This window comes from Heterodontus francisci, chromosome 23 (genome assembly GCF_036365525.1).
Source record: "Heterodontus francisci isolate sHetFra1 chromosome 23, sHetFra1.hap1, whole genome shotgun sequence".
Lineage (NCBI taxonomy): Eukaryota > Metazoa > Chordata > Chondrichthyes > Heterodontiformes > Heterodontidae > Heterodontus > Heterodontus francisci.
This window is the reverse complement of record NC_090393.1, coordinates 34,102,976-34,124,932: the sequence shown is the minus strand read 5'-3', so window position 1 is coordinate 34,124,932 and position 21,957 is coordinate 34,102,976. Positions and strand designations below refer to the sequence as shown.

The window sequence follows — 21,957 nt, the reverse complement described above, 5'->3', positions numbered from 1 at the left end:
CCTGGAACAGGCTGTGGATGGGGATTGGGATGTCATTAAGTAGAATCGTAATGCAGGGTGTGTTCCAAGGACTGGCTCCAATTTGAGCTGAAAGGTACACCAATTGGATCAACAACTTCCTATAGCAACTAGTGACTACATCATAACCAATATGACAGGAATACAACTCACTCTCAGCCTCAATCAAAAAGAACTGTGCTTTATCCGTATCACCCTTCTGTTTCCGCAGGTTCTCCAGCTCGTCCCGCAGCTCCTCATTATCGACCAGCGCCTTCTGCTTGAGCTTACGTGTTTCTTCCAGCTCTGTCTCCAAAATATTAATCTGAGCTTTCAGTTGTGCAATGTACTTCTGGGCCTGGCAAAAAGATAAAACTATTGGAAAATGTAGCTGCTTCTCCCCACTTAAAATGCCAAAACCTAAAAAAATGGATTAATCTCTTTTGGCTGGCTGGTTAGTCATTTAACAAAACAAGTGTTTTTCATTCCTTTATTTACAGTGACTACCTAATTACACCGTTGCAACTGATCAGGAGGTTTCCCCTCCCGCCTTCACTGAACCTGAAAGCAGATGCCCCAACTGTCCCTGAATTCATAGGTTTTGTGCCAGCATTGCCCCAGTTATCTGACAAGCCAAATTGGTCAGACAAAATTTAGGTAGATTTGCGCAGAGAAGGAAAAGCTGGAATTATATGTATTATGTGGATGGTATTCGGAAGGTAACCTTTACTGCCCATCTCTAGTTGGGAAAATATAAAACATAATTACATTTCAGAGTTATATTCCTCTCTTATTTGGCACATTATACATTGTCTTGGAGAACACACACCAACATAGTGTTCCTGGGAGTCATGTGTAGATCAGACTGTGTACGGGTGGCAGATTCTCAGTTGGGTTTTTACAACTGAACGGCAGCGGCTATGGTTATTTTTTTTCTGGTGATAAACCACAAATTACCATTTCACAACGTGCCAAGGTTGGATTTGAATTTGCAGCTTATTGATTGCCAGTCCTGTATGGTAACGAGACTAACATACCCCAACTGGATTGCAGCATCAATTCTCCTGTCAAAAAGATCTTTATTGTCAGGCAGATCCCTTAATTTTCAGCAGGGATGTAAAGCTGGCGGTATTGGACCGGTCAGGTCTATAAGGGGCGGCCAATCTGTTAGCCAGTTTCACACCTCCACCGACGTTGAAAGCTTTGCCCATTATGGTACCTTTCACTTCCATGGGTTGTCGCAAAGTGCTATACAAGTAATTAATTACTTTTAGAAGTGTCGTCACTGTTTTGCAGGCAATTCTAACAGCCAATTTGCATGCAGCAAAGTGCCATATTAGCAAATCAGATGGTTGGAGTAGTTAACCTGTTTTGATGGTGTTAGTTGAAAGAGAAATGTTGACAAGGCACTGGGAGAATAGCCTGCTCTTAGTATGCATGGAGCCTCGGTTCAACATCTCATTCAAAGGATGATCCTATTGAATGGAGGAGCAGGCGCAAAGTGCCAAATGGCCCTCTCCAGTTCCTATTTCATATGTGCTAAATGATAGTGCCTCCAACAATGCAGCATTCCCTTACCGCTGCACTACATTATGTGCAGAAATCTGCAGCTGGCTTTCTCACAACCTTCTGACGTACAGCTAAAACTAATTAATAGAAGCTGGAATGTTCTTTTTAACAATAGTTGGAAGGACTTTGCCAAGTTCATAACAAATCTTGAACCAAAAATCTTGAACCCCTCGTGTTATGTCAGAAAATCGTTAAAATTAATCTAAAAGAAAGTTGGTTGGATACCTTGGAAGTAAACAATCGAAGCAAAGTTAAATCACCCAGATATAGCAGCGTATCAAATATATTAACATTTAGACAGCTTGGGGACACACTGAATTTAGAATGCAACTAAGTTCGACATGGAGACTATGTTGTATTTATTCCTGAATTAATTCAAGAGAAACTTGGCTGTCCCACATAGTCTACACTTAGCTATGTGACTGGTTTTAGAAACACCACCACATACATCTCAATTCCACTTTAGACTCGCTGCTATTTTACAACAACATTTTTCATCAGCACCTGTATTTTACGCAAATTTCCAGCTGTTGCTAATTGTCTTCCATTGTGTCAAATTTTACCCCACAATTTTGTATAGCTGTTCTATGGTACCAATTTCTAACTTAATTAGAAATTTTATAAATTTGCCAAAACAAATCCAAAGAGCTACTGAGCCACAACTGATTTATGACAAATTTTAGCATATAGGATCACTAGGCTGGGGGAAGGAAAGAGAAAATGAGGTCTGTCCACAATAATTTTCATTTACATAGTGCCTTAAATGTAGTAAAACATCCCAGAGCACTTCACAGGAGTGTTATCATACAAAATTGGGCACCAAGCCACATCAGGACAGGCGAAGAAAAGCTGGTCAAAGGGGTAGGTTTTAAGGAGAATCTTAAAAGAGGAGAGAGAGTTGGAGAGATGGGCAGGTTCAGGGAAAGAATTCTGGAACTAAGGTCATAGGCAGCTGAAGACACAACTGCCAATGGTGGAATATTGAAAATCCGGGATGTGCAAGAGGCCAGAGCTGGAGGAATGCAGGGACCTCAGAGGGTTGTAGGGCTGGAAGAGATTACAGACATAGGGAGGGACGAGGCCATGGAGGGATTTGAAAACAAAGATGAGAATTCTAAAATCAAGGCATTTCCAGATCAGGGGTCAATATAGGTTAGCGAGCACAAGGGTGGTGGGTGAATGGGACTTGGTGCGAGTTAGGATAAGGGAAGCAGAGTTTTGGATGAGCTCAACTTTAGAGAGGGTGTAAGATGGGATGCCAGCCAGGAAAGCATTGAAATAGCAGAATCTAGAGGTAACACAGGCATGTTTGCACTATAGGCAAGTCATTCTCTTGCTGGAAATGAGAGTTTGATGTGAAAGTAAACTCATTGAAATGATGGTATTAACGGGACATGGTGCAAAGGCAAATAAAATGGCAACTTATCTTAAAAGCACAAAACTTAGAAGTGCAATCTGCTGCAGTTTTCTTTTTTATTAATCCTGTCTCTTGGTTCAGGATAAAATCTACACAAGGGAATTTACCTCAGACTTTACTCTTTCTATCTCAGCTTTCAGCAGCTCCACCTCTTTCTTCAGGTTGTCAATTTGAAGATCTCTGCATGAAGAATGCACAAATGTCAACGAAGATTTAAACTAAACAACATTGCTTAATAAACCCTGCCATTCTGAAAACTCTGCCACCTTACCTATCATCTTTCACAAAACCATTATTAGTTGGGGGTCCAAACGTAGCATCAAAGATGTCCACATCCACCAAGTTCTGGAAGAAAACAAATTCAACTCATGGTTAAAGCATTTTAATACATAGAAGTTTCTCAAGTTCTTAAAAGCTGCTGCCTTGCTTGTAAAAGCTCAACAAAAAAGCAGCGACTGACAAGCAAGAGCCCAGATATTAACTTGCGGCAAGTGTACAGCATACGGGGGCGGGGGGGAGGTGGGGTGGCAAGGGGCGGGAAGACAATCTTGCACAACAGCACTGGCGAGAGGTCGGGGCCATTTTAACTACCAGGCCTGATTTTAATTTTTCACTTCCGAATTTCACCTGTACCTGGTAGAAATGACAAAATGGCCAGTGGGCAGGAGCAGAGAATTGTTGCCACCATGGACCCAAGGAGATGGTTCTCGGCATAAGTGGAGTGATGGGAGGGGGGGTCCAAGATGATCACATGAAAAGGGAGGGAAGCTGGGGAGAGAAGGTCCAAGGATTTCTTGTGGGACCTGAAAGATATGCCTGCTCCTCCTGAATGATATTGACGACTGCAACAAAAACTTGCATTTATGTAGCATCTTCAATGTACTAAAGCATCCCAAGGTGCTTTACAGGAGCATTATCAAACAAAATTGGACACTGAGCCACTTAAGGAGATATTAGGGCAGAAGACCAAAAGCTTTGTCAAAGAGGTAGTTTTTAAGGAGTGTCTTAAAGTAGGAAAGAGAGGTAGAGAGGCGGAGAGGTTTGGGGAGGGAATTCCAAAGCATGGGGCCTTGGCAGCTGAAAGCACGGCCACCAATGGTGGAGCAATTAAAATCAGGCATGCACAAGAGGCCAGAATTGGAACAGTGCAGATATCTCAGAGGGTTGTAGGGCTGGAGAAAGTTACAGAGATAGAGAGGGGTGAGGCCGTGGGAGGAATTTCAAGACAAGGGTGAGAATTTTAAAATTGAGGCATGGTGAGACTGAGCCAGTGTATAATCAGTGAGCACAAGGATGAACAGGACTTTGATGCGAATCAGAACACGGAAGGCAGAGTTTTTGATGAGCTTAAGTTGATGGAGGGTGGAAGATGGGAGGCTGGCCAGGAGCGTGTTGAAATAGTCAAGTCTAGAGGTAACAAGGATGAGAGTTTCAGCAGCAGATGAGCTGAAGCAGTAGCGGTGTCAGGAAATGTTACGGCAACTTGCAAAAAGTTAAATTTTTGACTTATCTGGGCCTTTACTGGCCCTGGATCCATGTTGCAGCAGAATCTACAGGCACAGTGCGCAACATGTGCTGCCCATGGTTAAAATAGTGTCAGGACACGAATAATGTCAATGGACATCAACTTTTGCATTTTAATGGGACCCCCTCATGACAGCCTCCTGTGCTGCCCAAAACGTGCCAGTTAAAATGGCGTGCAGTGCAAGTATGGTGTGAGCAACTTGAGTATCACAACTCCAACACCATCCTTAACCCCTCACAGAATCTATGAAGACATCTCCCAACCAAGTCACTCTGCTCCTGCCTCACTCGCCCTGTTTGAAAACTGCTCTTTTGCCAGGACTCTGATTACATTTTTACTTTGGACTTAATAAGTTTACAAACAATTAGAGCCTACTAGAGAGCACAAAGAATCCCATCAGGAAAATCTTCCTCTTACCTGAGATTCAGTCACTGGAGCTGTAGAGACCTCTATGAGACTTTCTGGTTCCTCATTATCATCTGCTGGGGCCTCATCAGGAATAATCACCACCGGTTTCACATGCTCTGCTAAGGCAGAAGCTCGTAAAAAATTTGGAGGACCCTGTTAAAAATACAACACAAGACGTACTGGATAATGTCCAAAGACTTGTTCAAAATATATTTGGGGTACCATGAAATGTTATTTAAATGGTGGTTCACTTCTATAAATGGGTAGGAATTTCTCCACACTTGGCTGCCTCATCAAATAGAGAACGGTACCATTGAGAACAACCTGGGAATCACAGCACAGAACCAGTTCAAACCCCAGTCTCCACAGGTTCATACTGAAACCTTCCCTGGGCAGGGCTAGTTCTTTAGTCTTGGTTGAGGAAAGGTAGGAAACAAAGGGCGAAATCTCACCAGTCATGCAGAGGCGGCTTTGTTAACAGGCAGGGGCAAAAATTTCGAAAGTTGTGCATTGAGTCAGCCATCCGACACGTTTCCAGCTCTAGATAATCTTGCCCAGAGAGGGGTGAGCAATGGCAGCAGCAGGTAGCCAATTAGTGCCAATTACCTGGCTAATTGGGGCCAGATTAGGGACGCCACTGGGGTCTTACCAGCGGCAGGCGAGTCCCATGCCACAGGTGAAGCCTGGTTGGTCCCTGGAGGTGGCCTCCCAGCAGCAGACCAGAGGCAGGCAAAGCCTCCTTTATTTATCCTCACCCCCTGCTCCCAACCCCCCCACCCACAAGCCACTTCTGTTGTGGCTGCATGCCGTCCTTTGCAGGGGGGTCCCCCTCCACAACGATGGCCTAACAGCTGTGGCCGCAAATAATTTGAAAATTTCCCTACATCAGAGGATGCCTCCATCCTGAGGTGCTCCCGCCTTCTCCTGTCAGCCTCAGCAATGCTCATCTCTCCAGTGGGGCTGCTGGCAGAACAATGCTGCAGGGTCTCCCATCAGCCCAGTCGGGTGAATGACCCACACATTATCCTTAATTGCTCGGCGCTCCCAGACGCAGCCTCCTAATTCACTCCCTCCAGATAGATCATGCAGGCGGGCAGCCAGGTTTCGCCTGCAGGGCCGCGACCCGCCTTTGGTCCCGACCTCAGAAACTCTTTAAAGCTGGTAAGATTCCACGCAACCAAATATCCTACACTATTTAGGCACAACCCCTTGCACCTAAGCAAGCAGCTTATAGAATCAAGCTAATAGAATCAAGAGAGATTTTTTTTTAAATTCTTTCATGGGATGTGAGCATCGCTGGCAAGGCCAGCATTTGTTGCCCATCCCTAATTGCCCTTGACAACTGAGTGGCTTCCTAGGTCATTTCAGAAGGCAGTCAAGAGTCAACCACAGCAGAACCAGGATTCCAAACTGACTGAAAAAAACTTGCATTTATAAAGCGCCTTTCACAACCTCAGGAATCCCAAAGTGCTTTACAGTCAGTCAATGAAGTACTTTAGAACTGTGGTCACTGTGGTTAAGTAGGAAACGCAGCAGCCAATTTGCACACAGCAAGTTTCCACAAACAACAATGTGATAATGACCAGATAATCTGTTATTGTGACTTTGATTGAGGGATCAATATTGGCCAGGACACCAGGGATAACGCCCCCGCTATTCTTCAAAATCGAGCCAAGGGAGCTTTTACGTCCACCTGAGAGGGCAGACGAGGCCTTGGTTTAACACCTCATCTGAAAGACTGTAGCGTATGCAGGAGGAAATGAAAGATAATGTAAATGAGGATGAGGAGATCTGTTCATGCATTTATTCTGTAATCAAAAAGGGTATGGGTAGAATTCACCATTTTCAAGAGTGAAGTGGCTCAAAATCTATTGCACGTACATTCCACTAAACTCGTAAATGGAGAGAATTGCAGTCTTTTAGCAGATATAACAGAAGTCAGTAGTTTATAAGAAGCAAAACAAACTGATGAAGAACTTATTAGACAATACCATCATTTTTACAAGAAGGTGCCATACCTCAGGTAATTTTGGGATCTGAATTAGCCGCTTGAAATACAACATGTCACGAGATCGGCTAAAGAAACTCTTTAGGCTGTACCAAAATCAAAAACAGCTCAATTAAAAAAAGAGGCATTCTCTGCTATATTAATAAATACAAAAAAATGTTACATTATAATTTACTGAATAAAGTATTATCTCACACGTATCTGCAATAAAATGTATCTTCCACCTATTTGCCTATTCTACTATCCTATATCTTCCTAAAGTCTTGTAGAGCCCTCGTCATCATTTTCCGAAGCACCGATATTTTGCATTGTCGGCAGATTTTGAGATTGCATTCCTTACCCCCAATCCACATCAAATTATATATAACAAGAACAAAGGTGGACCCAGCAGCGACTCCAGGAGTATACCATAAGATGACGATCAAGTACCAAGTTGCTCATCCTGGCCATCACATAACACACTATAAGAGTGCAAAACACTCAGTGCTTTGAGTATGGCCTTCATGCTGTTATCTCTACGCTGTAAATAATAGGTTACTCACACTCTTTAATTTATTTCAACACACAAGTTTGAAGAGCTTGCACAACCTTTCCTTCTCTGCTGCTGTATTGTTCAAATTTATAAAAGTCCAAGATCTGCAGCAGTGCAAACTTTTTACTTTTCCCACACCTATCCAGCTAGCTGTGAAAATATGTGGCCATTATCAGCTTGTCTTGAACAAAGGTTTCCAGAGGGGATCTCCAATATAGTCTCTCCTGATTCATTAAAAAAGTCAACAAAGATTATAGCAGTTATTTTTTTACCTGTGAAATTCATCGTAGAATCGGTCTCTATGTCCTTGCAAAGTGTCTGCTGGCAGACCTGTTCAAGAATGTACACAATAATAAATTTTACTCCGTGAACAATTGTACATTCATTTGTACATGCTATGTATTGAAAGCTGCATGAAGAGTTTTCAAAGTCATCAAATTGACCTTTACCCCAAACAGGAAGTTCATAGGACGAGTACAGAAATGTCATTATTAACACCAAGAACAAGGAACCATTATGGTGATGACACATTTGTTACAGTTACAGAGACTCTGTGCAACCTTTAGAGCTGATATCAGATACAGATGGTCGGAGATAAAAACAAGAAATTCTGGAAATACTCAGCAGGTCTGGCAACATCTGTGGAGAGAGAAGCAGAGTTAACGTTTCAGGTTAGTGACCCTCTGCTTCTCTCTCCACAGATGCTGCCAGACCTGCTGAGTATTTCCAGCATTTCTTGTTTTTATTGCAGATTTCCAGCATCCGCAGTACTTAGCTTTTATTATAGATGATCGGAGGTTGGTTAAATGCGCTGTATGGCGTAGGACTGAGTCACTAGACCAGAAAAGTTCTAATTCAAACTAAGATAATCAGAGTTCACACTTAGAAATGCCATCCACTGATCAGCTGTGACAGTACCAAGTGAAAGCTAAGGTGGCCTTGTTAAGATAAAGAAGGACAAAATGCAGAGACCCGACGGGATACATCCAAAGATTCTAAGGGAAATGGGGAAATAATAGCGTGCTACTGAGATCAGATGTGTGCCAGAAGACCAGAAGTGGTCAATGTAATAACCATTTCCAAAACGGGAGGCAGAGTTAACCTGGGTAATGGCCAACAAATTAGCTTGATATCTGTGATAAGGAAACTTTTAAAAAGAAGATAATTAGAAGCAGCAAACTCAGATTTCAGAAAAGAAGATCCGACTTGGCAAATCTGATCGAGTTCTTTGAATAGGTCAAAAATAATGATGAACATGGGAATGCAGTGGATATGGTGTACATGGACTTTCAGAAAGCTTCTGGCAAGATACTGCATAAGAGACTACTGAAGAAAATGAAGGGGTAGGGAATTGGGAGAGGGTGACAAATTAGATTAAAAACTGTTTAGAATGGACATAGGCATAAGATTAAATGTAAAAGCTATTGGACAGAGGGCAGGAGTAACCTTTTGTTACAGTGGGTTATAAGGCTGTGAAATGCACTACTACATTGAACAAGAAGCCATGTTAACATTTAAGAATAGGTTAACTTGGTGGCTGAAGGAAAAGGCTATGGGAATTGAGTGGCACATGGGAGTATGACGACTGCTTGTGTGAAGGATAAACATCACCACTGACTAGTTGGATCAGACAGCCTGATTCCAGGTCGCAGTTCTATGTAATTGGCCTTCATGGTTCCAAATCTTAAGCAACTTCTCAACACTCACTCCAGTCCTACAGAGCTGCTGCCATATCCTAGTATATGAGTCTTTCATCAGATATTTTAGAGGCAGCAGAATCATCAGGTGCTCATTTGCGTCTCCAGTGGGGAGGGGTGGGGCTGACAAGAGGGTGTTTAGGCTCAGTCCCCAGATGGCGTGTCAATAGTCACAGAGATCTAATAACCTTACATCCGATGTTATTCACCTTTGACCAGCTGCCTTGTTGACATAAGATTTCCATATCTGAACTGAACGCTAAGATTAACCCCATCACTCATATGTTTGAAATGAGACAAAGCAGCAAAGTTTGAGAGGATTCAGCTCATTGGGTTTATCTACTAATTGTGGTTCAGCTTTTGACTGTTAAATCCTGAAGTAGGAAGTATTAACTGAATTGCTATATATGAGCGAACCATTCCAGATTGGTCAACTCAGCATGTACTTTGTACAAGGGAAAAGCAATTAAAGCCAAACCAAAAGTGACAAATTAAAATTTACTTCAGTTTAATTTCCTCTCCAAATGGTGCAGTGACTCTGAAACATTGTCTCTCAGCTGAGCTGGTGTACTTCCCGATCACAGCATTACCTCCACAATGATATCAGAGATTCCAGGTTGTACAGGTACTGGACAACACTTATCTGAAAACCTACACGTACTGTAAATGTCCGGCATCTCATCTAAGCAAAGCAGTCTGTTCAATTTGGGTCATAGATCAAAGTGCCCAGTGAAGCAAGGCAACAGCATGGGAATACATAAAAAAGAGCTGCATACATTTAATTGGGGGAGGGGAGCTACAACAGCATATTTGTTCTGCGACTGTAGCAGTAGTACAGAGGCCTGGACTAATGATCCGGAGATATGAGTTCAAATCCCACCATGGCAGCTGGGGAATTTAAATTAAATTAATTAAATAATTCTGGAAAAAAAAACTAGTATCAGTAATGGTGACCACAAAACTACTGGATTGTCATAAAAACCTGTCTGTTTCACTATTGTCCTTTAGGGGATGAAACCTGCTGTTCTCAAATGGTCTGGCCTACATGTGTCTCCAAAGCTACAGCAATGTGGTTGGCTCTTCGCTGGTCTCTGAAATTGCCTAGCAAGCCGCTCAGTTGTATTCGAGAAGGTGGCTCACCACCACCTTCTAATTAGGGATGGACAATAAAAAGGGCGGAGATGGTGGCATAGTGAAAATGTCACTGAGCTAGTAATCCAGAGGCCCAGGCTAATGTCATAGTGACATGGGTTCAAATCCCACCATGACGGCTGGTAGAATTTAAATTCAGTTAATAAAAAGTCTGGAACTGAAAGCTAGTTGTGGTAACGATGCCATGAAACTATCAATTGTCATAAAAACCCATCTGGTTCACTAATGTCCTTTAGGGAAGTAAATCTGCCATCCTTACCTGGTCTGGCCTACATGTGACTCCAAACCCACAGCAATGTGTTCGACGCTTAACTAGCTCTGAAATGATCCAGCAAGCCACTCAGTTGCCAAGGGCAATTTGGGATGGGCAACAAATGCTGGACTTGCCAGTGATGCCCACATTCCATATATGAATAAATAAATAAATGCTGCCTTGTCAGCAATGTCCCTATTCCGTGAATGAATAAAACTCAAATCGATTATTGCTGATTCATTAACACTCAGATTGTGCCAGAGCCTCGATAATTCAACATAACTCCTGTGTCGCCAAGATGCAGCTTGATGCCAATAAAAGGACCAGCTCGACCTGAACTTCTAACTTAGTAAAGGCGTGACCTGACCCACCCAACATACTTCAATACATCATAACAAAAAGAATTTTGTGCTGCATATTCCAAGTGACTTTTTCAACCAAACTGAAGATTTTATCCAGCGCAAACCCCCAACCAGAAGTGCACGAATTTCCCTGGTGAATGCCAAAACTGCGGCCAAATAATTGAAAGACGCAATTCCAATCAAAGCCCCAATTCCTGCCTGTCCACTCATGTCCTGCAATAGCACCTGTGCATCACCACTATAGTTTCCATTCAAAGCCAGCAATGCTGCCTCCAGCGCTATTTGGAGGAATGTGGAAAATATCATTAGGATAACTCATTGAGTGATATTCTAATGGTGTGTACAAGAGCGAATTGACTATGTAGGTAACAGAGGAGCTTTCCATACATGCCAAACATTTGTGTTTTTTACAAATAAATCAGCATTTAGACCCAATACCCATTCTGGAATTTGCACAATGTGGGAGCATTTTTTTTAATCCCCACATCAGAATGAAATTAGCAAAAAAAAAAGGTTCCTACTAAATACATTCTTGTACAAATAATTTCACCTGCTTGAATATGCTAACATGTACCTCTAAGTTGCCAACAGTGTCCAAGAGTCATGGTAGTATGGCTAAACCAAATTTGGAGGAACTGCAATTTGATTTTGTTCAGTCATCGCTTCATTCATTGAGACAAATATGAGAAAATATAAATGTGCCTGCTTTATTCAATCCAATTAATTAGGCACCTATTTTGGCACCTGGAGTTATTAATGGTTAAACTTATACAGAAAGCTGGCTCCACCTAACAAGTTGGATACCTAAACTGTTGCTGTAAAATATGAAAATAATATGGGAATCTCCCATTTTAAAAAAAATCAGTTTTTATGTTAATATCCTTGCTGACATAGTTCTACTCCACGCCTCTCGGAGATTCTCATTCATGCTGCATTACAATTCAGCAGGCACTGAGGGCAACCAGCACCTCACGCAAATGGGAGGTGGGGAACAATATAACCCAACCTGATCTTGTCCACAACCAAGTCCCACAATTGGGAATGCATAAGAGACAGCTGAAAGTACAGCTGATTTTATAGGAATAATGAGTTAAGTAGAAGAGATATATATAATTTACGACCAGGTGAGGCAAGGGTCTAGGGCTCCCCGTTTGGCCATCACAGGGTTTAACTTTTAAAATACTGTGTTTTAGCTTCTCTCTCAGTGAGTCCTTGCTCACTGCTCTCTAATTGTAATGACAAAGAAATCAACCAGCCAGGTTTTCTCAGATTTAATCAAGAAAGGTGTATGTTTATTAACCTTAAAACTCTAATTCAGTTAAAACTACTAAAAATACGTGATGCGACAATGCTAGCAGGTATACACGATAAACACACATGCAAATAGAGACAGAGGAGGAGAAAGAAGGGGAAGGTTTGAAGTAATAGCTGGAGTTCAGTTACTGGCTTTGTGTTTGATGTAAAGTCTTTGATTGAAGTTAAGTCTTGCAGTTCTCGTTGGGGCCCAGTGCACACTTTCAAACTTGTTTTGCTGGTCTTCTGTCTTGAGGTTTGAGTTACTTCTGTGGGTCCCTGGAACTTTGCGTGAAACAGAGAGAAAGAGACAGGGAGAGACCTTCCTTCTCTTTTGTCTTCAAATTGCAGTCTGTTCCTTTCTGTGTGGCACAATTCAAACAACCCCAGGTTGCCCAGCAGGTTAGTCATGTGACTAGTTCCTCATTTGGAACAGGCTCTCCTACGAGGTCTGTGGATTCCCCAAGCTTACTGGACACTCTCAGTGGGGGGTGGGGGAAGGTGGGGGGGGGGGGTGGTGGAATGCTGGCTCTTACACGTTCAATCTCTCTTGATCATCACTATTGACAAAAATCCATCTGGCTAATTGAATCAGGGAGGACTTCCATTGTCTTCTTCAGACAACTGTCTTTTAGAATGCAAATATGCAGCCATGTTTTCAGCCACTGTTGTGGTCTTTTTAAACGAGTTATTTCAAGTCCAGTAACAGTTCAAAAATAATGTTCCATATTACAAAATTAATATGTCGCATTTTGGCAGGCGTGGTTTCCATAACAATATATAAGACTGTGAATTTTGCAGTCCCCTGGGTCTATACTAGTATGCAATGATTAAATAATGTCCATGTGGCTGAAAGGAGACAATCAAGTTTGGAAAAGGCTCACATTCCTTAGTCATGGTGACCTCACAGACAGTTTTTTTTTAAATTCTCTGGCAAGGCCAGCATTTGTTGTCCATTCCTTAACAACTGAGTGACTTGCTAGGCCATTTCTGAGGGCAGTTAAAAGTCAACCACATTGCTGTGGATCTCTAGTCACATGTAGGCCAGACCAGGTAAGGATGGCAGATTTCCTTCCCTAAAGGACATTAGTGAACCAGATGGGGTTTTACAACAATCAATTGATAGTTTTATGGCATCATTATTGAGACTAGCTTTCAATTAATTAAACTTAAATTCCACAAGCTGCCATGGTAAGATTTGAACCCATGTCCCTAGGGCCTCTGGATTACTAGGCCAGTGACATTACCACTGCACCACCACCTCCTGAGGCTCACAGAGTGAGGTGGTGGAGGGCTGCTTGCACCTATGGAACTGCAAGTGAGAAAGAGGAGGGAAGTGGGTCAGTTGTGGGAAGAGGAAAGTATATAGCGTCAACTTTTTGCAAAGAAGAACGCATTTGGCATGCAACATGCGTATGTCATGGCACAATATTGCAGCATAATTAACTTGTAAAACCAGATTTTCCAGACAGCTCCCTACTAATCTTTCAATAAAATGTCACAGGTGTAGGCAAAAGGAGCATGCAAGCTTCCAGACATCTCCACCGCATTTGGAATATTACAGCACAGACACCATTTCTATTTTCAAGTCCAACCAGCATGGATAGTATGCAATGATTAACTAAATGTTCCTGTGGCTGAGAGCCACAGTTTGGAAAAGGCCCACGTTCCTAAAATATACCGAAGATCAAAAGCAGTACCTTATGTGATGTCTAAACTAGCCCATGCACCACTGCATTACGAGAATAGATCTGAACAAGTGGTTGTAGCTATTCCTCACTACAATAAGTAATCATGCATATAAAACTTGAATATATTACTTTGTTTGTGTTATATAGCGCTGCCTCTGAAAACAATGCTGTAATATAAACAAGAACTAAAATTCTTTCAGAGGAGCCCAAAGTGCACCTCATAAAGGTTTCCTAGGGGCCTGCAGAAGTACAGCTAGCACCATTTTTGCTGTCTGCACCATTTTATTCTAATTGCATCACTGGCCAGTAAGCATTTTTCTGCCATTGTGTGCCTTTTCCAAATATTATACTACCAGAAATACAGCTGTAACTTTTGTGTTGCTGTGCACATGTGAGGTTGTGTATCCACAGTCGTTTCAGTGCTGTTGCTGGTTCTTTGAGTTCACCACACAATGTAAATCAGAACACTAAAAGCCTCAATGTGCAACATAAACATGATCCTTTTCAGATGGTGCTTGTTTGGAACCTAAGGGTCTCGTGTCTGCTAGCTAGCTGCCGGCATAGATTTACAAGTCTGCTAGCTGGATTAGGCAGCTGGGTGCAATAGTGTAAGCATGCGAACATACGATAAAAAGGGACAGGTAAAGACCAGCTGCTCCATCAAGCCCATCCCATCCTAGCATAGCGTAATTTTTTTTTTTTTTAAACACACCATCACCATTGTTTCCCTTTACCACCACACAGCCATACAATCTCCTCAGAAAGGCAGAAACAGAGAAATAAAATCTTAGGCCCATTCATGAAAATTCTTCACCAATTCCAATTCCAATTGAGCAAGCTCCATGGTGACCCAGCAACAGCACCTGATGATCCACCTCTCTCCTATATGTAGATACATCAGTCACTTTCGGGGATTCATCCTGCTCCTTTCTGCATGCTTGCACTCACTGCACACGTCAGCAACTAATTCCAGAGGTCACCATCTGTCCACTTGGAGCAGGTACACGCTGGACCTTCCCCATGAACATTGGTATTACACAATCCAATCGAAACAGCCACCAATATAAAAGTGGCTTAAGAGATCTCGAGTTGGTTGAGCCACAAAGTAGTTTGTTCTGTAATATGTTCGGTTTCCTATGCCAACATTGGAACACTCATTATTAGCCTGTTATAAAAGCTGTCAAATTAATGACATGTTTGCTGTGAACTTAACGTGTAAATTAAGGATTTGGAAATGCTTTATCTCAAAGTGTTGTGCTGTGTAATTTTATTAGGCTATCCACATCACAACTCTAATTACTGATCTGCTTTCAACAAAACAGCAGCAGCTACTGAGGAGTCTACATCAACCTGCAAATGCAGAAAACGCTCTAAGGAAAAATGGATGTTGAGCTAAAGGTTCAATATTAGGAGGGGAAACCAAAAGCTTGATCAAAGAAGTGGGTCTTAAGGAGGTTCTTAAAGAAGGGGAGGGGAGATATGGGATTGGAAATAGCTCAAGCTCAAACAGGTTTCCGAGGTTGCGCACAGGACAGTTCAGCCTGAGACAGTGGCTGGGGAGGGAAATGGAATTGATGGCAAGGGTACACAGTTTGTGGTATGGACTGAAATAAACAAACAGTCTCGGCCTGACCAATGTTTAACTGGAGGGAATTGCAACTCAGCCAAAACTGGACAGACAGCTGGAAATGAGCACCAAGGGGACAAGGGAAAGGTGATTAAGGAGATAACCAATCGTGGAGAAAAGAAGCCTGGTGGTTATCACAGCTCTCTAGCAGGATTGTGGCAGAGGCAAGTGAAACCCATCAGTACTTCATGTGATCCAGCCAGGTCTGGTAACGAATGACTAAGCCAGTTGTGAGCCAGATATGCTTAATCCTGCACCTTTTGGAATTGAGGGAGCACAGATCGGGACCATACCAAGCAGAATGACCAGGGTAGAAGAAAGTAAAGGTTTTTCTAGGAAGAAGAGCATCTAAGGTGAAGGCAAAGGAGTGGATGAGCAAATTGATAACTACAGAAGTATTGTGATGAAAGGCGAGGCTGCTGGGAGTTTGAAATGCAGGTATTAGTGACATCGGGAGAGTTTTGGCCAGAGAAAATGCAGAAACACGTGGGATGATGAGGGAGACCAAAGACATCAAGGGGCAATGGGATATGGAGTAGGCATGGCTATGAATATGGGTAGGAAAGTTCATACAGAGGGAGAAGCATAAAGGTGGGCAGGGAATTCCGAAGACAGGTGGCAAGGGGAGCCAGATGAAGATCGAAATCACCTAGGATAAGAAGTCATTCACAACAAAGTTGGAGGAGAAAAGGAGGGAGGAGATCTCTTGGAGAAGTGTGGGATGGCATTTGATGGGTGTTAGACAAGGGATTTTAAAGGTGGGGTGAGAGGGATGGAACAAGGTGAACTACTCAGGAGGAGAAGAAACCAGATGATTAGTGGAGGAAGGCAATTGTTCTCTGGACTAACACTTTGTCTTTTCGTACAACTATTAGCACTCCCTTTGCCTTTTGTTCTGTTACATCTATGTCATTTAATCTCTCCTACCCTATTACACACCTTCCCTTTTGTCTTCTTCCCCCCTCCCCCTTTTCACTTGCTCAAAGCCTCTTACATTTCTAACCTTTGCCAGTTCTGATGAAAGGTCACAGACCTGAAACATTAACTCTGCTTCCCACTGCACAGCTGCTGCCAAACCTGCTGCGTTTTTTATTATAGGCAATTGCAATACCTGCTTCCCTCGAAGAACTATAAATCTCTTTACAACCATATTTAGTTCACTGGTTTGCTCACTCAGGAAAGTAGCCCTGACAGACTGACTAGTGCCTGGTCTAAAATAATCACTGATGTTGCTGCTTAGCAAAAACTCCCACTTTAGGCCCTACAACAAAAACAAACGATCCTGGTTTAGGAATTTTCTCCAAGAGCTCCACTAGATCTTTTTTGAAATTGGAAATATCTTCGCACTGACTGAACTTCAAAAGTTTCTATTCCATTTCAGAACATGTACATTGTACTCAACTACAGCAAAAGGAGAATTTACTGTTTTGATCTGAAACAAACAAATGGATAAGTTGGAATTTGGTTCTCTCTGATTGGATATTTAAATAGGATGACAGAAATTGCATTCCCTCGTTCCCAGTTCAGTAGTTACAAGGTCTCGATTTTGACTGTGGCAGAACAGTTAGTTCTTCCATCCAGGGCCAGGACAGTTTGTATCGTGGGTTTCTCCAACTGTCAAGCTCTGTCAGCCAAACGAGACACACCATCAATTTTTCCTCCCCCAGGAATACCATCAGTGAGAAGCTTCATTTTGTGCACTGGCAGAGAACAAAATAAATACTTCCCAAAGGTAGCAGGCACAGCCAGACTCAAACAACTAAATCAACAGCACTGAGACCAAATCCACAACTGCGTGTCTGGAAGGCACTCCACTTGAGGTCACTTGGTTTGTTAAAAGAACAGCAAACCACAGTTTGTACAAAGCTGGTCAACCCAAAATACTGAGGAATTCTGAACATAGTTTCTCTCTGCACCAAAAACTGCTTGAGGAGTCATTCTGCTATAGCAAAATATTCCAGGGGGATTACCAATGGTGTCAGCAACATTACCGCATGAAAAGAACATTTAATTGCGACCTCTATTCAGATGGGATAAAGATGACTTAGAACCAATTAATATTCCTTGTCTTTTATTTTATTTGTAGCTTCTACCTTCATCAGGCATAGAAAACAATGCTGCAGATGTCCTGGATACTTACAGGAATGGAGTTTGAACATTAGCGTTACAGTGTAGTGGTAAAGGTGGCTGCAATCTTGGATCACCTGAATGAGAGGAGCCAGTCGGCACTGACCAGAGGGCGTCTGTGATACTGCATAGGAGGTATCCAGTGATCTGAATACTGAAAACAGGATGGGAACAAAACAGTAATGTTAAAAAGAGCCCTTCATAAATGTCTTTGGTTGTTCCATTGTTTTTTGGGGGTGGGTGGACAAGTCGGCCTGCATCATGGTACATACTGTAATCTTGAAAGGACCTTCTGTCAGAAGTGGAGAGATTCACAATCTTGCACAAGCAGTTCAAACCATTCCCACATTAAACTATTTGCTTTCTTGTGACCTTTGCTGGTCAGTTTAAAACACAAAAATAATCATAGTTACTGCCACAACAGCACATACCAATAATGTCATTGCACAATGGACATTCTTATACTTCGCAATTGGTAGAGTAAGACACTTGGACTCAGTAATAAACAAGCTTGTGCCTTTGTCCTGGATGTAGCACACTAAAGATTATTTTAGGGCAAAATAAAGCAGAATGCTAACTATAATCCATACCACTGACTTCATCACTAGATCCTAGCTCTGTATAGCTTTCCCAACTTTTCTTGTCATTTTCTATATGGGATTCCCTTAACTTCATAGCTGCAGCTCAGAAAAAAGGTTATGACAGGAGGGTTAAAAGTCCTCAATGAATCAAAATCATTCTTTGTTCTTACCAGTAACTCAAATTGGCCACAACAGACCTTTTAAACAAAGCAGGGAACTTTACTGAAGACATCTGAATAAATACATCAAATGGCGTGTTCAACCTTGCAGAACAGGAAGGCCTCTTCTTTAATCTCACATCTATGCTGAATTAGGTGACACAACAACTGAAACTTTATATAGCTCCTTTAACATAGTAAAACATCCCAAGACACTTCATTGGTGCATAATTAGACAAAATTTGACACCAAGCTGCACATGAAGAAGGTTTGGTCAAAGAGGTAGGAGCCAGAGATAAAGATATGGAGAAGTTAAGGGAGGGAATTCCACAGATTAGGGCTTTGGCAATCAAAGTGATGTCGGTTGAGTACAAAACATTGGCCTCAGCATCCCCAAGGAAAAGAAAAGCTAGAATTCCAGTTCCTGGTCGCAACCTCTGATGCAGTACGTGTGTGTGTAGATATCTGGTGAGAATATGATTCTCTCCACCACCAAAGAACCTAACGATGTCCAATGTGTAGGCTCTCGCCCAAGAATGACCACATGGACAAGGACTTCAGGTGGTGCCAGCACCTGTAGAACTAGGGGGAAAGGAAAAAGAGAGGAACAATGGCAGAGATCCAACCTATCCAACATTTTCCTTCCAGCACAAAATCCATGCTGTATGCTGCTATTGTCACCAAAAGAAACAGACTTGCACAAGTTAGATTGTATGTTTGGATCCATTCTGACCTATTTATTTCTACATACTTAGCTTGTTAGATTACTCTAGTGGATGGATGGATCAAAGCTCCTTAAAATCTTGGGAATATCTTAATTGTCCCTGATCTAGTAACATTTTCAATAGCAAGCTCAGGATATTGAACAAAAGTCCTTTCTGTAAATTGCTTTAGTTACTGGATCTACCCTGTGCCTCTACAGAATCTCTCTCACATCTTTGAAAAGTGGTAGAGTATCCTGTCAGATTTCATTTCAACCTTTGAATAACAAGCAAACTCACAGCTAATAATATATATAAAATCAAAGTTCTTATTTTGAAGTTAGACTTAGAATGCCTAGAAGTCATTCTCCCTGTAGTCCTTCCAATTGTAGGAGCTAAAGTGGCCCGACCTATCCAAATGACTCAACAAACCAACCGATGGAACAGCGACCAAAAGCATTTACCAAGGCTTCTTGAATTTGAACAACTATCACCTACAATCATAAGTAACTGTCAGCTATACATGTAACAAAGCAAATCTCTCAGGATATGTTTCTGTAAAAGTGGCTTAGCTCCTCCATCGAGCTGTGGAGACAACCAGCAGAATCTTGATTCAAAATTGGATTGCCATCCCAGACATTCCATTTACATTTGTAACTAAACTGGTTAACAAAATTAAAACCCATGAGAATAAATTGATGGTAGCAGCGTGGATATGAAATTGGCTAAGGGACAGAAAGCAAAGAGTGATGGTGTTGATTTTCAGGGATCAATATTAGGACCACAGCTCTTTTTGATATACGTTAATGAGCTAGACTTGGGTATACAGGGTATCATTTCCAAAGTCTGCAGATGACACAAAACTCAAATATAGCAAATGATGAGAAGGATAGGAACAGACATCAGGATGACATAGATAGGGAAGGAAATCTGCTGTCCTTATCTGGTCTGGCCGACATGTGACTCCAGACCCACAGCAATGTGGTTAACTCTTACATGGCCTTTGAAATGGCCGAGCAAGCCACTCAGTTGTACCTAACCACTACGAAGTCAATAAAAAGGAATGAAACTGAACGGACCACCCGGCATCGACCTAGGCACCGGAAACGACAACGGCAAACCCAGCCCTGTCGCCCCTGCAAAGTCCTCCTTACTAACATCTGGGGGCTTGTGCCAAAGTTGGGAGAGCTGTCCCACAGACTAGTCAAGCAACATCCTGACATAGTCATACTCACGGAATCATACCTTACAGACAACGTCCCAGACACTGCAATCACTACGTCTTGTCCCACCGGCAGGACAGACCCAGCAGAGGTGGTGGGACAGTGGTCTACAGTAGGGAGGGAGTTGCCCTGGGAGTCCTCAACAATCGACTCCGGACCCCATGAAGTCTCATGGCATCAGGTCAAACATGGGCAAGGTAATCTCCTACTGATTACCACCTACCGCCCTCCCTCGGCTGATGAGTCAGTACTCCATGTTGAACACCACTTGGAGGAAGCACTGAGGGTGGCAAGGGCACAAAATGTACTCTGGGTGGGGGACATCAATGTCCATCATCAAGAGTGGCTCGGTAGCACCACACTGACCGAGCTGGTCGAGTACTAAAGGACATAGCTGCTAGACTGGGTCTGCGGCAGGTGGTGGGGGAACCAACAGGAGGGAAAAACTACTTGACCTTGTCCTCACCAATCTGCCTGCCGCAGATGCATCTGTCCATGACTGTATTGGTAGGAGTGACCATCACACAGTCCTTGTGGAGACGAAGTCCCGCCTTCACATTGAGGACACCGTCCATCGTGTTGTGTGGCACTATCACCGTGCTAAATGGGATAGATTTCGAACAGATCTAGCAATGCAAAACTGGGCATCATGAGGCGCTGTGGGCCATCAGCAGCAGCAGAATTGTACTCAACCACAATCTGTAACCTCATGGCCCGGCATATCCCCCACTCTACCATTACGATCAAGCTAGGGGACCAACCCTGGTTTAATGAAGACTGCAGGAGGGCATGCCAGGAGCAGTACCAGGCATACCTCAAAATGAGGTGTCAACCTGGTGAAGCTACAACCCAGGACTACATGCATGCCAAACTGCATAAGCAGCATGCAATAGACAGAGCTAAGCGATCCCATAACCAACGGATCAGATCTAAGCTCTGCAGTCCTGCCACATCCACCCGTGAATGGTGGTGGACAATTAAACAACTAACTGGAGGAGGTGGCTCCACCAATATCCCCATCCTCAATGATGGGGGGGCCCAGCATATCAGTGCGAAAGATAAGGCAGAAGCATTTGCAACATTCTTCAGCCAGAAGTGCCAAGTTGATCCATCTCGGCCTCCTCCTGAAGTCCCCAGCATTACAGACTGAAGGCACTGGATACTGCAAAGGCTATGGGTCCTGACAATATTCCGGCAATAGTACTGAAGACCTGTGCTCCAGAACTTGCCGCACCCCTAGCCAAGCTGTTCCAGTATAGCTACAACACTAGCATGTACCCGGCAATGTGGAAAATTGCCCAGGTATGTCCTGTACACAAAAAGCAGGACAAGTCCAACATGGCCAATTACTGCCCCATCAGTCTACTCTCAATCATCAGTAAAGTGATGGAAGGTGTCATCAACAGTGCCATCAAGCAGCACTTGCTTAGCAATAACCTGCTCAGTGATACCCAGTTTGGGTTCAGACAGGGCCACTCAGCACCTGACCTCATTACAGCCTTGGTTCAAACATGGACAAAAGAGTTGAACTCAAGAAGTGAGGTGAGAGTGACCGCCCTTGACATCAAGGCAGCATTTGACAGAGTATGGCATCAAGGAGCCCTAGAAAAACTGGAGTCAATGGGAATCAGGGGGA

The 21,957-nt window shown here is 42.9% G+C and overlaps 1 protein-coding gene across 1 annotated transcript in view; it reads right to left on the bottom strand.

Moving 5' to 3' along the window:
• The window catches only part of LOC137382723 (huntingtin-interacting protein 1-related protein-like), a 128,117-nt gene that overhangs the window by 30,879 nt on the left and 75,281 nt on the right, over window positions 1-21,957 (bottom strand). The window contains exons 8-14 of the mRNA XM_068055055.1: window positions 17,672-17,812; window positions 7,729-7,786; window positions 6,935-7,010; window positions 4,926-5,069; window positions 3,255-3,328; window positions 3,091-3,163; window positions 172-355 (exon numbers count right to left, since the gene is read on the bottom strand). Coding sequence (XP_067911156.1) covers window positions 172-355; window positions 3,091-3,163; window positions 3,255-3,328; window positions 4,926-5,069; window positions 6,935-7,010; window positions 7,729-7,786; window positions 17,672-17,812 — 750 coding nt within the window. The remainder of the gene's footprint in view (window positions 1-171; window positions 356-3,090; window positions 3,164-3,254; window positions 3,329-4,925; window positions 5,070-6,934; window positions 7,011-7,728; window positions 7,787-17,671; window positions 17,813-21,957) is intronic.